The sequence below is a fragment of the Branchiostoma floridae genome, unplaced genomic scaffold, assembly GCF_000003815.2.
Source record: "Branchiostoma floridae strain S238N-H82 unplaced genomic scaffold, Bfl_VNyyK Sc7u5tJ_407, whole genome shotgun sequence".
Classification (NCBI taxonomy): domain Eukaryota; kingdom Metazoa; phylum Chordata; class Leptocardii; order Amphioxiformes; family Branchiostomatidae; genus Branchiostoma; species Branchiostoma floridae.
Genome location: NW_023365836.1, coordinates 5,475 through 20,085, shown reverse-complemented (window position 1 = coordinate 20,085; position 14,611 = coordinate 5,475). Strand labels below are relative to the sequence as shown.

At 40.8% G+C, this 14,611-nt stretch overlaps 3 protein-coding genes across 5 annotated transcripts; 1 reads left to right on the top strand and 2 right to left on the bottom strand.

Moving 5' to 3' along the window:
- Positions 1-2,401: 2,401 nt before the first annotated feature.
- On the bottom strand, positions 2,402-3,871 carry LOC118408776. The gene has a single exon (XM_035809637.1). It carries the CDS (start codon positions 3,261-3,263, stop codon positions 2,451-2,453), a length of 813 nt encoding a protein of 270 aa, XP_035665530.1. The 5' UTR covers positions 3,264-3,871; the 3' UTR covers positions 2,402-2,450.
- A 287-nt stretch (positions 3,872-4,158) lies between these two features.
- On the top strand, positions 4,159-11,159 carry LOC118408774. Of its 3 annotated transcripts, none has more exons than XM_035809634.1 (8): positions 4,159-4,400; positions 6,116-6,204; positions 6,771-6,981; positions 7,270-7,352; positions 7,534-8,904; positions 9,543-9,771; positions 10,037-10,183; positions 10,889-11,159. In XM_035809634.1, exons 2-8 carry the CDS (start codon positions 6,130-6,132, stop codon positions 11,137-11,139), a joined length of 2,367 nt encoding a protein of 788 aa, XP_035665527.1. In that variant the 5' UTR covers positions 4,159-4,400; positions 6,116-6,129; the 3' UTR covers positions 11,140-11,159. The 3 variants fall into 3 exon arrangements, with proteins under 3 accessions (XP_035665527.1, XP_035665526.1, XP_035665525.1); XM_035809633.1 differs by having other exon boundaries at positions 4,159-5,066; XM_035809632.1 differs by having other exon boundaries at positions 4,159-6,204.
- Positions 11,160-11,257: 98 nt separating this feature from the next.
- Positions 11,258-13,631, bottom strand: LOC118408775 (P2X purinoceptor 7-like). The gene is made up of 2 exons (XM_035809635.1): positions 12,893-13,631; positions 11,258-12,041 (listed from the first exon to the last, which is right to left on the bottom strand). The coding sequence occupies exons 1-2, from the start codon at positions 13,438-13,440 to the stop codon at positions 11,876-11,878; spliced, it is 714 nt and encodes a 237-aa protein (XP_035665528.1). The 5' UTR covers positions 13,441-13,631; the 3' UTR covers positions 11,258-11,875.
- Positions 13,632-14,611: the final 980 nt, after the last annotated feature.

The following is a 14,611-nucleotide window of genomic DNA, read 5'->3' as shown; positions in this document are numbered from 1 at the left end:
GGAAATTTGAGTCGTCGGCAAATTGGGATACCTTAATTTCCACTCCATGCATCGTTAATCCTTCTATTGTGTTGTTTGATCTAATTTTCGTGGCCAGGAGTTCTACACATAAAATAAACAGATACGGCGAGAGCGGGCAACCTTGTCGAACACCACGCAATAGCGAAAAGGGGGCTGAAATATAACCATTATTTATCACTCTACTTGTAATGTCTTTATAGAGAACAGAAACCCAGCTAATAAATGATTGTCCGAAACCATAAAATTCTAAAGTCCTAAACATGAAATCCCATCGAAGCTTGTCAAAAGCCTTTTCAAAGTCTGCTATAAAAATCATACCTGGTAATCTTTCATTTTCATAGTATTGAATAATTTCAAGAATTTGACAGATGTTTTCACCAATAAATCTGTTTTGTAAAAATCCACTTTGATCTTTATTTATTAGACTCGCAATAACATTTCTCATCCTAAGTGAAATTACTTTTGATAGAATGCGTACATCGCAACATAACAGTGATAGGGGTCGCCAGTTGTTAAGCAGTGTCGGATCCTTATACTGACCATCTGCATCTTGTTTTAATAGAAGAGTGATTAATCCTTCCCTCTGTGATTTTGACAAATTACCTTTTTCATATGCGTAATTGAAACACTGTAGCAAGGGATGTTTTAAATTAGAAAAAAAAGTCTTGTACACTTCGATCGGAATCCCATCAAGACCTGGGCTTTTGCCATCTTTAAAACTACTAATCGCTTCCCACAACTCCTTTTCCGTAATTAGTCCTTCACAGGAATTTTTCTGTTCAGGACTTAGAAGAACGTAATTGTCCTTTGGAAAGAAGGGATCACAATTTGTATCATCGAGATCTTCTGGAGGGTTTTTAAAGGAGTATAGGGAATGATAAAATGTTTTAATTTTTTCCATAACACGCGGGGGGTTGTGAATAGTTTCCCCGTCAGTTGTATTTAAAATCATAACATTTTTCTTACAACAGTTTCGTCGACCAAGATCAAGAAATTGTTTGGTACACCTGTCGGCAAATTCCATCCAATCAGCTCTTTGTTTATATACCAGCTGGTCCGTTTTCTGTTCATATAAATCTTCTAATTCACTCTGCAGTACACTAAGTTCGTCAAGAACAGATTGTGGCAGCTCATCAGTCTCGTCTAGTTTCACGGTTAGCTGGTCGATCCGTTTTTGAAGATCATTTTCTTTTGAGATAAAAGATTTTCGTTTCAATGATGCAAATTTGATGCAGTGTCCTCTAAAACAACACTTGAAGGCGTCCCAAACCGTTAACGGATCGGTTGTGCCTATATTAAATCGAAAAAACTCTTCTATAAATTTTTCAGTTTTCTTCCGAAAGTTCTTATCCTTTAATAGTGTTTGATTCAACTTCCAGTAATTTTTTCCACGCGTACGGCTTATGTTTTGAATAACAAGTGAAATAAATTTATGATCGGATTTTAGTCTGTCTAGAATTTTTACATTTGAAATATCCACCATAAGTGAAAAAGATATTAAGAAATAATCCAGGCGGCTCGCTTGCCTTCCTCTTCGCCAAGTAAATCTGACTGTATGAGGGTGTTTATGTCTCCAAATATCTACTAAGTCTAAAGCAAACATCAGTTCATTAATTTTTCGTTGTGCATTCGGGTGATATATTACTGGGTTTTGTCCAGCTCTATCCAAGGTCGCATTCTGTATCGTGTTGAAGTCTCCAACGATAATAAAGTTATTGTGATTTAATTTCAGGTTAAATATCAATTTTTCTATGTTATCAAAAAAGTTAGGGTTATCTGTGTTTGGTGCGTACAGATTACATATACAAAAATACAGATCATTTACAGATATGTCTAGTATCAAGGATCGCCCATCATCATCTTTTATAGAATAGTTGATGGTAAAGTTTAGATTTTCTTTGAATAATATCAAAACACCACGTTGATTTGTTGTCCCATGATTGAAGACTATTGTCCCGCCCCATTCCTGTTTCCAAGTCATTTCGTCTTTAAGTACTGAGTGGGTTTCTTGTAAACATATTATATCGTGAGATTTTTCTTTAAGCCAATTAAACACCTCTCTTCTTTTACGAGAGTTTGCTAGACCATTCACATTATAAGAACCAATCTTGGTGTTCATGTCACAGAAAGGGGCGAGATTTTAGCCTTTGTTTTGATGCATTAAATGTGGCAAGATAAGGAATGAAAATGATGTCAAGTACTAAGCATGAATTTGGATCCGTGGAAACAAAAAAATTATATGACATAATTAAACAATAAAAACAGACACTTACAAAACATGAGCGTGCGAAAAGGACCTACTGTCCATCTGAGAAAACAGCTCATCACCGCTCTTAGAAATAGTTAACAGTTCACACAGAAAGAAAAAAGAATACATAAATAACAAGTTCGGGGCCATGTTTCTCACTGTTCAATACTGTTCCATGTTCTTAAGTAGTAGTATATGGTCTTTTACTTTCCGGTCCAGTGTACAGATCACCGTCGATATATAGCTGGTCGACGTTAAGAACGGCGAATTTCGGCGGCTGCGCCGCGCGTGCTGCCCTGAGAACCGGCATGAGTTTCTTCCGAACCTCTCGAATCTGCCTTGGGAAGTCCTCTGCGATGCCGAAGTTTGTGCCTTTCAGATTTCTGGCCGCACCTCTTACCATCTCCCGATCCTTAAACCATACAAACTTCGCGATGATCGGCCGCGGTCGCGCATTATCGCCAATACGGGTCCTTCCCAGGCGATGAACTCGTTGAAACTTAATGTTTTTCACAACATTACCCGGGATTTTGGCGTTATGCTCGAGAATCTGGGTTAGTAGCTTTTCTGTACGCTGGGGTTTCTCAGATGGTTCCTCTGGAACATTGTAGAAAATGAGGTTTTCTCTACGAGACTGAGCTTCCATCTGGACTTGTTTGTGTTGTGACTTTACCTTTTCTCTTTCATACTTAACTTGATTCTCCTGGTAAATCCTCACCTTCTCAGAAAGTTCTGTCAGTTTCTTTTTCAGGTCCGACACTTCATCTTCCAGGTGTTGAGAGGCTTTTGCAATGTTTACAATATGTAATGAATTCTCTCCTACCTGTTGCTTGGTTGTTGCCAGTTCTGCAAGTTGTACCTTAATTGTTTGTAAAATTGACTTGATGTCTGACCCTTCCGTATCCAGCTCTTCATCAGTTTGGGACCCTGTAGAGCTGTACTTGCGCTTCTTGGGGTCGTTGTTGCTAGGTGGCGTGGGCTTGTGCCTCGGCATGATGTAAACAATGCAGAAATGTTGTTAAAGAATGACTAGATGTAACATCTGTCTAACCATTCATGTTGGAAAGACAAACAGCAACACAACGAACTGCAAGATTGGAATCTTACCGGCGAGGGCCCCGTAAAATGGGGCCCGCTGCTTGTTCCACACCAGCCAGATAAACACTGCAAAGAATGTCGTCGTGGATGGGAGGGGGGTTCTAATGGCGAGCTGTCGTGCGTCTATCTCCAACACAGCCCGACACACCACCACCCGCCTACTCACTGAACAGACGCTTGTTGTTGGAACGAAACCTCCTCCTGTTCTCCCTTCGGTGTCTCACTAAAGCTACGCCAACAAGGGCTTCTAGTTCACTGAGTTCACTGTGCTGAACAGTAGAGTAGTCTGCAGAAAATTATGGCCCTCCCCATTCGGTCCTTTCGAGGGAAATTTTGTCAGCAAAAAGAGCTTTTTTCTAGCAAAAATGGATCTTAGAAGATGGAATATACATTCGTCTGCAACACTTCACCTCGATTGACGATCGATGGAAGGAAGAAGTGCTTAAAAAACGGAAGTTTGCAACACCAAACATGGGAGAGACTCAAACCGTGACCGGACCCGAAAGCGCCTGTGGTGTAGGCTTCAGTTCTATCAAGCTGAACTACATACAAGAATGGGGTGAAAAGGGGCTTCCACAATCATTGAAAGAAATAACATAACACCACTTTAAAACATGTATATGCCCTTCTATTCTTCATGTGGTTGTAAGAAAGACCGAAGCAGGGTTCTAGTCAGGATTTTATTTTAGCGTAGTGGGAATGGCATAGTAGCGAAGCGACTAATCAGGAGATTGGTGTGGAAGGGGGGGTCTTGGTCCTTCCACAGTGAGATTTGAAGATGTAGAGTTAAAGGGGCATTCCACTCCAGAAGCGGGTATCATAATTCATCAGAGAATAAATTGTTATGCTTGAATCAAGTTTGTTTTGTCAAATGTACCATGACTTGAAGCCTGAACGCAGGGCGTGCATTATAGCGATCGACTTCTTGAATTCCCCGCTGGTCCCTTACCAACAATCCCAGAATTCAATGCGCATGGTGTATTGCGGACGGGCTGGATCGACGAAGCCGCCAAGGACTCTTCCAGTTGAAAAGGTTGGTACTGGCATAAATTTCGATGTTAGATGCTCAGGATTGCTTTTTTGGCTAGACTAAATATGTGTGCACAACCTCTATCAGAACTGGTAGGCAAACGCGTTCCAATCATTATTTGCGGGCCATTCTGTAGCGATCTGCCAATATGTAGATAGTTATTTTTAGATAGCAGAATGGTCCGTAAAAAGTTGCCAAATTTCTGTATTCCGAGGTTCGCTGAGCATCACACTTTTTGTGTACCTTCCTAAACGTCCGATAGTAATTTTACCGTTTTCGGTTTGCTCTCACTCACTCAGCGTACCGAGATATTGGGCCCGAAACTGACCATGAAAGTAGCGTATTTACTGTTAGCGACGCCATTTTTAGCCTCCTCCAGTCCTTGCTACGGGGGTGTGGGGATCGTACAATTCGGAAAAAAAATCGGGAAATTGGCCAAGGGAGTCAGTCCACGATTAGATTCATATTTCCTTTCCGCGGCCGACCAACCTCTCTGGTAGCAAAACCCTGCCTTTGGCAAATTAATTTCCCTATAGAACCAGCCTTCCAGAGTAGTCAGTCTGGTACTGAGGCTAGCCATTTTGTGTTTTGGCATACGTCACATGCACGTGTATGACTACTTTCAGCTCTCACTACAGCGCTAAAATCTCTGCATCCCGGAAAGCTAAGGTCTTCAAACGTTTTGTGTACATTCCTAACTGTTTGGTAGTAACTCGACTGCTTTCGTTAAATTTGTAGTTATACCGTTTATGAGAAATCGGGCCTGAAATTGGCCTTGTATTCAGAGTGGTTTCGGCTAGCGACGCCATTTTTTGTTGACATGTGATGACCTAGTTTACTACAGTGCTAATATCTCTGCATCCTAAAAAGCTAAGGTCTTCAAACGTTTTGTGTACATTCCTAACTGTTTGGTAGTAACTCGACTGCTTTCGTTAAATTTTAAGTTATACCGTTTATGAGAAATCGGGCCTGAAATTGGCCTTGCATTCAGAGTGTTTTCGGCTTGCGACGCCATTTTTGTTGACATGTGATGACCTAGTTTCCTACAGTGCTAATATCTCTGCATCCTGAAAAGCTAAGGTCTTCAAACGTTTTGTGTACATTCCTAACTGTTTGGTAGTAACTCGACTGCTTTCGTTAAATTTTAAGTTATACCGTTTATGAGAAATCGGGCCTGAAATTGGCCTTGCATTCAGAGTGTTTTCGGCTTGCGACGCCATTTTTGTTGACATGTGATGACCTAGTTTCCTACAGTGCTAATATCTCTGCATCCTGAAAAGCTAAGGTCTTCAAACGTTTTGTGTACATTCCTAACTGTTTGGTAGTAACTCGACTGCTTTCGTTAAATTTTAAGTTATACCGTTTATGAGAAATCGGGCCTGAAATTGGCCTTGCATTCAGAGTGTTTTCGGCTTGCGACGCCATTTTTGTTGACATGTGATGACCTAGTTTCCTACAGTGCTAATATCTCTGCATCCTGAAAAGCTAAGGTCTTCAAACGTTTTGTGTACATTCCTAACTGTTTGGTAGTAACTCGACTGCTTGTAGTTATACTATATTTTCACAAGAAAATATTTGGCCCGAAGTTGGCTAAGCTAGTAGCATACACCACCGGAGGTGCAGAAATACATAGGATGCATCTAATGCCTGACCAATGCATGAACCTACATTTTCAACTGGTAATATACATAATTGACATTTTTGTTTCTGTCTGATAGAAAGAAGAAGGACAATGTCGGGGAAAAGCCCTGGGAAAAGCCCTTGGAAAAGCCCTGGGAAAAGCCCTGCGAAAAGCCCAAGTCAAAAGGTAATTATGTGTCTTTTTTTCTGATGTGCCTACTTACACTAGTTACATGTTTATGTTTTTATTTCTTGAATTGACAACAATGCATTTTGTCCAGGGCTATCATATGTTTGGTAAGATTACCTGTTCTGATACAGAAAGAGCCACCATAACATTAACAATCACTTCATATACAGTATTATTGGCATAACATTAGTGCATGATTTAGGCTGGACTGGGAACTTGTGTACCTAACTACTAGTACCTAAACAAAATATCTAGTGTACTGAAAAATTTTGGAGTGCTTGCAAAATCTAATAATGAACATGATAAACTTAAAATTGCTTCATTCCTGGGAGTGATTCTGTAATTCTATGCCTAACTAACAAGTAACATAAGGATGTTGTATGTTTTGGGCATGTAAAATAATAATATGCAGTATAATAGGTGTTTTTAGAAGTATATGTCTACATATTACCTTTCAAATGTCTAATAAAAAATCATATGTGAGCAGTTAGTACCAATATATATTTGATTCAGAAATATGTACATGCACCCTGTTATAACATAAGTGATACATTCTTTTGTAGGCAGCCCAGAAGCTTTTAGCTAGGGCAAAAAGAATCCCTGCCTGGTCTAGAGAAGAAACAAGGGCACTTGTGAAGTTCTTGTCCATGCCATCGGAGGGATGGGACCCAACACAATCCACTGGATGGCCAAAAATGAGATCACAGCATCCTCTCTGGAGCAAGGCTGCTCAGTTTGTGCAGGAAAATTCGGGATCATCAATTCTACGAACTGGTAAATTATTTTGATCATGACCTTGTACTTTATTTAACTTTGTTATATTTTACTCCTTTATGCATACTATAGTACAAAGTATATGGGGTATATGAATGTAGATGTAGATGATGCATTAGCCTGGAAATATGCATGTTCTGTATGACATTAGTGTTTCATGTTCTTCATACCGTCAGTCAGTCAGTCATAGTGTACTGTAAGTGTGACTTGGTAAGGAAAGGACTAAATAGGTTTTTACATTGGCCATTTACATGTAAATCTGATGTTTCCTTGTGAATCTTGTTTCAGCTGGGGCAGTGCAGACTCAAGTCACCAAGCACCTGAATTCATTGTACTCCATTAGTGCTGGAGGAAGACTTGCAGCAGAAAAAGTAATAGTGCCATTTTATTGTTGTATTAGTTAGGATAATTATAGACCTTCAATTTGTTTGAGTTGCTGCTTTTGTCGTTATATTATGGAAGCAATACTGTTGTTATTGCTGATATGCATGTAAATTAGGTTCTATCATAACGAAGAAAAAGCTAATGCATTTTTTTACATTTCTTTTTCAGGCTATGGATGCTAGAGATGATAGTTCATGCCCAGTTTGCAGGAAGAGATTGAGCCCTGTGTCTCAGGGGTCCATTGATGCAGGAACACAAACAGAGGAAAAGTTCCTTTTACCACAGTTACCAGTGCTCCAAGGGATTCCACGCCCAGAGCCCCAAGGGATGTTGAGCCCAGAGCCCCAAGGGACGTCACACACAGAGACCCGAGGGATGTTGAGCCCAGAGCACCAAAGGATGTTACATGCAGAGCCCCAGTCCCAAGGGATGTCACACACAGATCCCCAGTCCCAAGGGATCTCACACACAGAACCAATAGAAATGCCACCCCCCAAACCCCAAGGGATGTCATATTCAGAACTGCAAGGAATGCCACCCCCAGAACCTCAAGGGATGTCAACACCAATCAAATTAACCAGTGCTATCCAATCAGATTACTCCTGTACACCATCATCTACATGGTCTACACCTGTAGATAAGAAGGATCAGTCATACCAACCAGAGTCAGAGTCAGCATCTAGCGCAACCTCTGATGTTGAGGGTGAAACTGAGGAGACATTGGGAGGACACAGATTTATTGTATTTGGTGAGAAGATAAGAGAACTCTTCCAGCGGTGTTCAGTTGCAAAATGTGGTGCTGGTACATTGATAAGGACAACAACAAAAGGCACAGCTCTTGCAGTACACTGGACTTGTTCAAAAGGTCACAATGGTGTATGGCATTCCCAACCATACATCAAGAACCAGGCACTTGGAAATCTTCTTGTACCGTGTGCAATCCTATTCTCTGGTGGCTCCATTGATAAATTCATAGATTTTGCTGAATCATTATGCCTACATTTTGTTGGCACATCACATTTCTTCAACATCCAGACAACGTTCGCCATCCCTGCTATTGATGAGTACTTCTTATATCAACAGGCTATGGCCCGGGACTTGGTAAGGGAGGGTCCAATCACCATCATTGGAGACGCCCGGTGCGACTCACCAGGATTTAACGCCAAATACTCGTCCTATACAGTTATGGAAGAGAAAACATCACTCATCCTGGACATGCAGTTGGTGCAAGTCACAGAGACCGGGTCGTCTCAGTCCATGGAGAAAGAGGGTCTTGAGAGATGTCTACAGTCATTAGAAGAGGATGATATGAACATTGAATGCCTGGCGACAGACAGACATAGGGGGGTAGCAGCCATGATGAGGAAAGACTATAAAGACATCAAGCACGAGTTTGACATCTTCCATGTCTCAAAAAATGTAACTTCAAAACTAAGAACAAAGGCCAAGAAGGCAACCTGCAAACCCCTGGGTGAGTGGATGAAGTCTGTGAGCAACCACCTATGGCATTCATGCAAGACATGCTTGGAGAATCCAGAGGTACAGTGCAAAGTGTGTAAAATAATGTAAAAGTAGAAGCATTTGTGGTGGTTACCTTTTTGCAGTAGGGGGGGCAAGGAGGTTTTTGCAGTGTTTAAAATTTGCATTGTGAAACAGTTCTGTAGTACAATACTGTACAAATTTATTTTCTCAAATTAACTGCACACTTTTTTTCATTTTTCAAAGGCCTAAAAGTGCAAGAGTGCATACTTTATTTGATGCTATAGCAGGGATAGATGGGAAAAAGACCTCAAATAGAATACTGAAGGATGAAAAACTTAACACATTGTTTTCGTGCACATTTCATCTGTTCTGAGCAATTTTGTAAGTTGGGAAAACTAGTTTCACAACTGAAGTTAAGCAAGCACCTTTCAAAGAAATCCTTGATTTTACGATCTTTACCCTGGGAAACTATTGAGTTTTTCCATTTCACATTTCAGCCCCACAGATTTGTCTAAGACTTGCCCCAAATAAGGTGTGTTTCAATTTGGTTGTGAAATTTAATGGAGAAAATACAGTAAGGCATGATATTGAATCACATTAAGGTGCATAAGATGATCATAGTTTTGCTAGGTAACTGTAGAATGGACAGTGCCAGGTCTAACTAACAACCTGCAACTCTATTGCTTGTCATTTAGTTGCTGAGGGAGAAATGGACATCCTTACTGAACCACATCGCAAACCGACATCGGTGGTCAGGAAACAAGTTATTTCATAAGTGTGCCCACAAACCCCTGTCCAGGCGACAGCAAAAGAAGACAAAGTGGCTCCAGATGGGATCTCCTGCCCACAAGGCCCTCCAAGAAGTAGTCATGGACCGTACCTTGCTGAAGGATATGGGAAAGATGGCACTCTTCAAGCACACAGGTGATCATGAATGTTTGATCTTATAGGTTTAGACATCCTGCAACACATTTTTTTACTTCAAAAAGGCCATTGAAGGCATGTGAATCAATGCTTCACAATTATCACAGGAATTGTACTCCTTATCACAGGAAAGTGTTCTATGTTCATGTAAAATCACTCTTAGGCCAGATTCTTAGTCAAAGATGGTAAATGCATTTTACAAGTGAGAGGAAATTACAGGCAGAAAGATTTTAATTGTTTCTGTCTGAACATTCTATTGCTGCAGGTGAGATAGAAGTCTACCACAACGTTGTGTTGAAGTACGCAACAAAACGGATACCTTATCAGTACCCTGGGATGAAGGCCAGACTCCAACTGTCTGTGATCGATCACAACGAGAACATTGGGCGAAGAAAGGCTACGACAGCATCAGGTATGATTACATACTAATGTGTAATATAAATTTATTCAAAGGGAATAGTAGTACAAAGAGTGATATCTATGTAGTGATAACCATTAGAATAATTTATTGATGTAGCTTTTTCACCCTGATCGTGATGTCTTTATATGCATTTTAGCAGATAAAAGTTTGAATACTAGTAATTTTACTAGCTACCAAGCTACATTGTGTAGTTATATATCACTCCATGAAATATATATCTATAGAAGTGAAATATACTGCTTTGTCATGTTTCTTCTTTGTTTGTCTGCGAATTGGTGAAATGGATTCAATTGTCATTTTACACATAAGATAGGGAAACATTGACTTTGTTGATGGAAGAGTCCATTCTTGCTTTGTTGATGGAAGAGTCCATTCTTGCTTGCTTGCTTGCATGCATGCTTGCTGGATGTTATATTCAGAAAGGCCATTTTGAAGTTGGGTGATGTTGTAATACTAGTAGTCCAGTTGTGTACAAAAGGAACTTTAGGATTGTCAACTTCTGCAACAGGTTGACATGGAATAGTCAGTTTTTGCATGGAAAGAGAGATGGAGTTGGTAAATGTCAGACTCTCTTTTTATTCATAGTGGTCATTTTTTTTATATAGACGCAAGTTTAGCTTAGCATGACTTTGTCATCTCTTTCTCAATGAATGATTATCATTGAAACACAAGGATGTGTGCATATGTTCTCTGCAGGTGACACAAGGCAGCGTCTCGAATACAGCAAGAGGCAGAAGGACTTCGTTCTGAAGAACATCTACGAAAAAAAAGACTATAGCTTCAGAAGAAAGTTGTTGGAGGCTGTCGTGCACAAGCGCAAGACCACTGATGTGCATTGTGGAGATGATGTGATCCCAAGACCAGATTTGCCCCGTAGCATTGCACCCATCCCAAGGCCAGACATGGAAACGGCCAAGGCAAAGCACCGTTCGCGGTTTGCGGACTAGAAAAGAAGTGTGCACGACAGCCTCCAACATACTTTAGGTAAAAATTCAGGTAGATACTGATATACTGATCACATGACAGGCTATATTTAATATGTGAATAAGAATGAGTTGCCAATAGTATATCCAGTGAATCATTTATTCATAAATATCCCACCTATATATCTCAGAAACAAAATGTTCTGTTTTACAACAATAATATGTGTGTCCACCAAAGCTGATTCAAATGTAAACACACGTGTACCTATTTTTGAAAATTATACAGAAATGTGATTGAAATTTGTATATCATTATAATATTCATGCCTTGCTCTATATGTAGTTCAAAGGAATATGAAAATAAGGATATTTTGCCTATGGACAAGATTTTTATTTGGCTAGCTGTATAAACCATGAATATATAAAGAAATCCATACAGTTGAGGTAGACAGATGTCCACATTTGGTTGAAATGCACCTGCTATACTACTTATTGTGTAAATAATATGGAAACTGTGTAACACTGTGTTGTCAAGTTTGCTTTATTTTATTTTAGCAGCTAAACGCTCACCCCAATTCTAATTCTAACCCAAAGATTTACCAGAATGAATAACCATAACAGCAAAATGTTAGTAGCGTACAGATTTACAGACCAACTTAGCAATTGAACATGTGATGGCGAAATGTCTTGGCAGGAAAATTTCCTGATTGTCAGTTATACAATTGGCCACAATATCTAAACCTATATGCTCTATTGCACACCTACTCGTCTGCCTCAAGAAAACCTACGTAATTCCCATCGGGAGAGGGATGGGCCTGTCTTATCTTACTGACTGCACAGGCTGGAACCACGCGCCGCACTGATCTCCCAAGACGCCTCTTGTGGACCCAGCACGTAAACTGTCTGTACGCTGACAGTCGTAAGATTCTGGGAGAAACAAAAATGCATGTAAATTGTACATTTAAATTATTATATTTTTGTATTAAAAGTTTGCAACAAGAACACTGCTGAAAGACAATAATGTTCTTTTAAAAAAAATTAATTATGAATATGTACCCAACATCTGTACATTTTGTTCAATCAAGTTATTTTCAGATCTTGGTATTGCACTAACAGCCCGATCCAAACATTTACAACTTTTCTCACTAACATGGTGGCTCAAGTAATCATGAAATTACAAGTACTATCCATTTCTTCACACAAGAAGTACTGGGAACGAGATTTAAAACTTACAGGTACACAATATGTCAGGTAATATAGTGATAAAACAGGGCTACAAATACCACCTTCATAGCAGGTTAGTGTAGGTAGAATTTGAGCTGTGCAGGTACCGTCTTTCTTATGTCTACCTGAACCTAACCTGCACTGTTTCATAAACTGGGTTTTATGCATAAATGTCCTATGAAGTAGGTGAAATATATGGATTGTTATTAGCTGCATTGACTGTTATCACCTTTGAAGTATAACAGAAAAAAATACAAATCGTTCCTGAACAATTTTGGTAAGATCCATACTTTCTAAGTTCAGATTGGTGCAGGTAAAATTTGTCTGGTGCAGGTAATTTTTAATGTTACCTGCACCAGTGCAGGTTTGCAGTATTTCGAGCCCTGCTAATATATACAGCCAGCATACAAGGTTATAACTTTAAGATAATAAATTCGACCTCCATCATGTCCATGTGACAATGTTTTCGCGAGCTCACCATGGCGACCCCACACACAGATCGATGTTGTAGAGATGCAAAACAAATTGAACAGAAACACAAAATCTACATTTACCTAGTGCTCAATGGTTCACTGACATCTTCCAGTCCAAGGTTTTGGCGCTGAATCAGAGCAGTTTTTAGTGCTGACCGCATGAGGCAGATGGGAAAGAATTCTTCGTGTTGGGTGATACATCTTAGCTCACCACGGCCGCTACCGACACCCATACCGCCCCGATCTAGGTTGGTGTGGTCCACGGGATCTGTTAGCACAGGAAGGTCGTGGCAGCATACACATTCACGGACTGTAGTCATATCTATACACGAACCGCATCTGCACCAGATTTCTCTTGCCCCGGGCTCCAGCCTCCAGCCCTCCGTCTCGACATCCTGGCCGTCCCATGCCGCCCCTGCTTGTGCATCTGCAGGCTGATTGTCGTCATCGTCGCTCTCCGATCCTCCAGAATCTCGTTGGGGCTCGAATGCGTAGGGCATAATGTCCATAATGTCGTCTGGACCGACCTCGTCGTCAGCGCCATGGCCGCCAGACGAGTCCGACGACGAGTCCGCGTCCGCCATGACACTTTGTCGTCTGCTTCGTGTTTTGATCGCGCGGATGCCCATATTTGGAAAACCCGTGACGTCAGGTTACAGCCGAGAATTGGAAGCGGTTCCCTATGGGGGTTTATAGGTTTAGAACAGTGTTTGGTCGAAAAGACAGCTGTGGTAATTTAGTCAAAAGTCGGGTGCATTTGTATCCCGAAGAGTGTAATATATATGGGAAAAATACCCGTTTCAGTAGTGGAATCCCCCTTTAAAAGTTAGGATTTTGGGGTCAGTTTTGAGTGGCATATCATCATTTTTCATTGTTCAGACATTGATAAGTCATTGTTGAACAAGCAAATGACAGCAAAGCACCACTACACTAGTTAAAAATTAGCGTAGTGGCCCTTATTTTAGCGTAGGGGTCACAAATTTTAGCGTAGTGGCCTACTACGCTAAAATGCACTAGCTAGAACCCTGCGAAGTGGCTCGACGTCGTGTCAGGGTAAAGTTTGTTCAGTCACATTCCGCAGGATGACGTTTACCTTCAACTGTCGGGGTTAAGCTAAGGGTACAACCAGCCGTATGTGCAAATACGTGCTGTGTACGTGCCAAAACGTGGGCAATCTTTAGGCATTCGTAAGTGGTAAGTACCGCCTCCGTACGAACTCGTAGGGAATCCGACGGATTTGGGAGCATGCACGCATACACGCCGTAGAACTTTACGTGCAGGCAAAACTCTGTGTGCCACCGGGCTGCGGATTCGCCCCCTGTACGTGTCACTACGGGCGACGCGCCTGCCCTGTACAGCCTGAACGTTTTCAGAAATACGTAGCGGACGTGGCCTCCCCAAAAAACGTACGGACTCCAAATTGCACGTACGGCGGGTTGTGCCCTTAGCTTTAGGGATAGCAACAAATGGTACTGCCAACATGAAGTTAGAATAGAGAAAGGATGTTCAGTGAATTGATTAGAAAACATCTTATAGGCACGCTACAATGTTTAGGCTGTTTATCCATCAACAAACACAAGGCCCTGGATACAGGACCACATGGAACATACTGGGGCGTTAACACTACTGGTGCTATTAAAGTGGTCATACAAAGAAACGAGTACATAAAAACCTTTTAAAAACACAAAAGATTGTCTTTATCGTGTTTATAATAATAATAATTTTTCTATTGCAAGTTCATGCAATTCATAATATATTCAGCTGTGCGTTTTCAAGCAGCCATAACAGCAAAGCTCGACT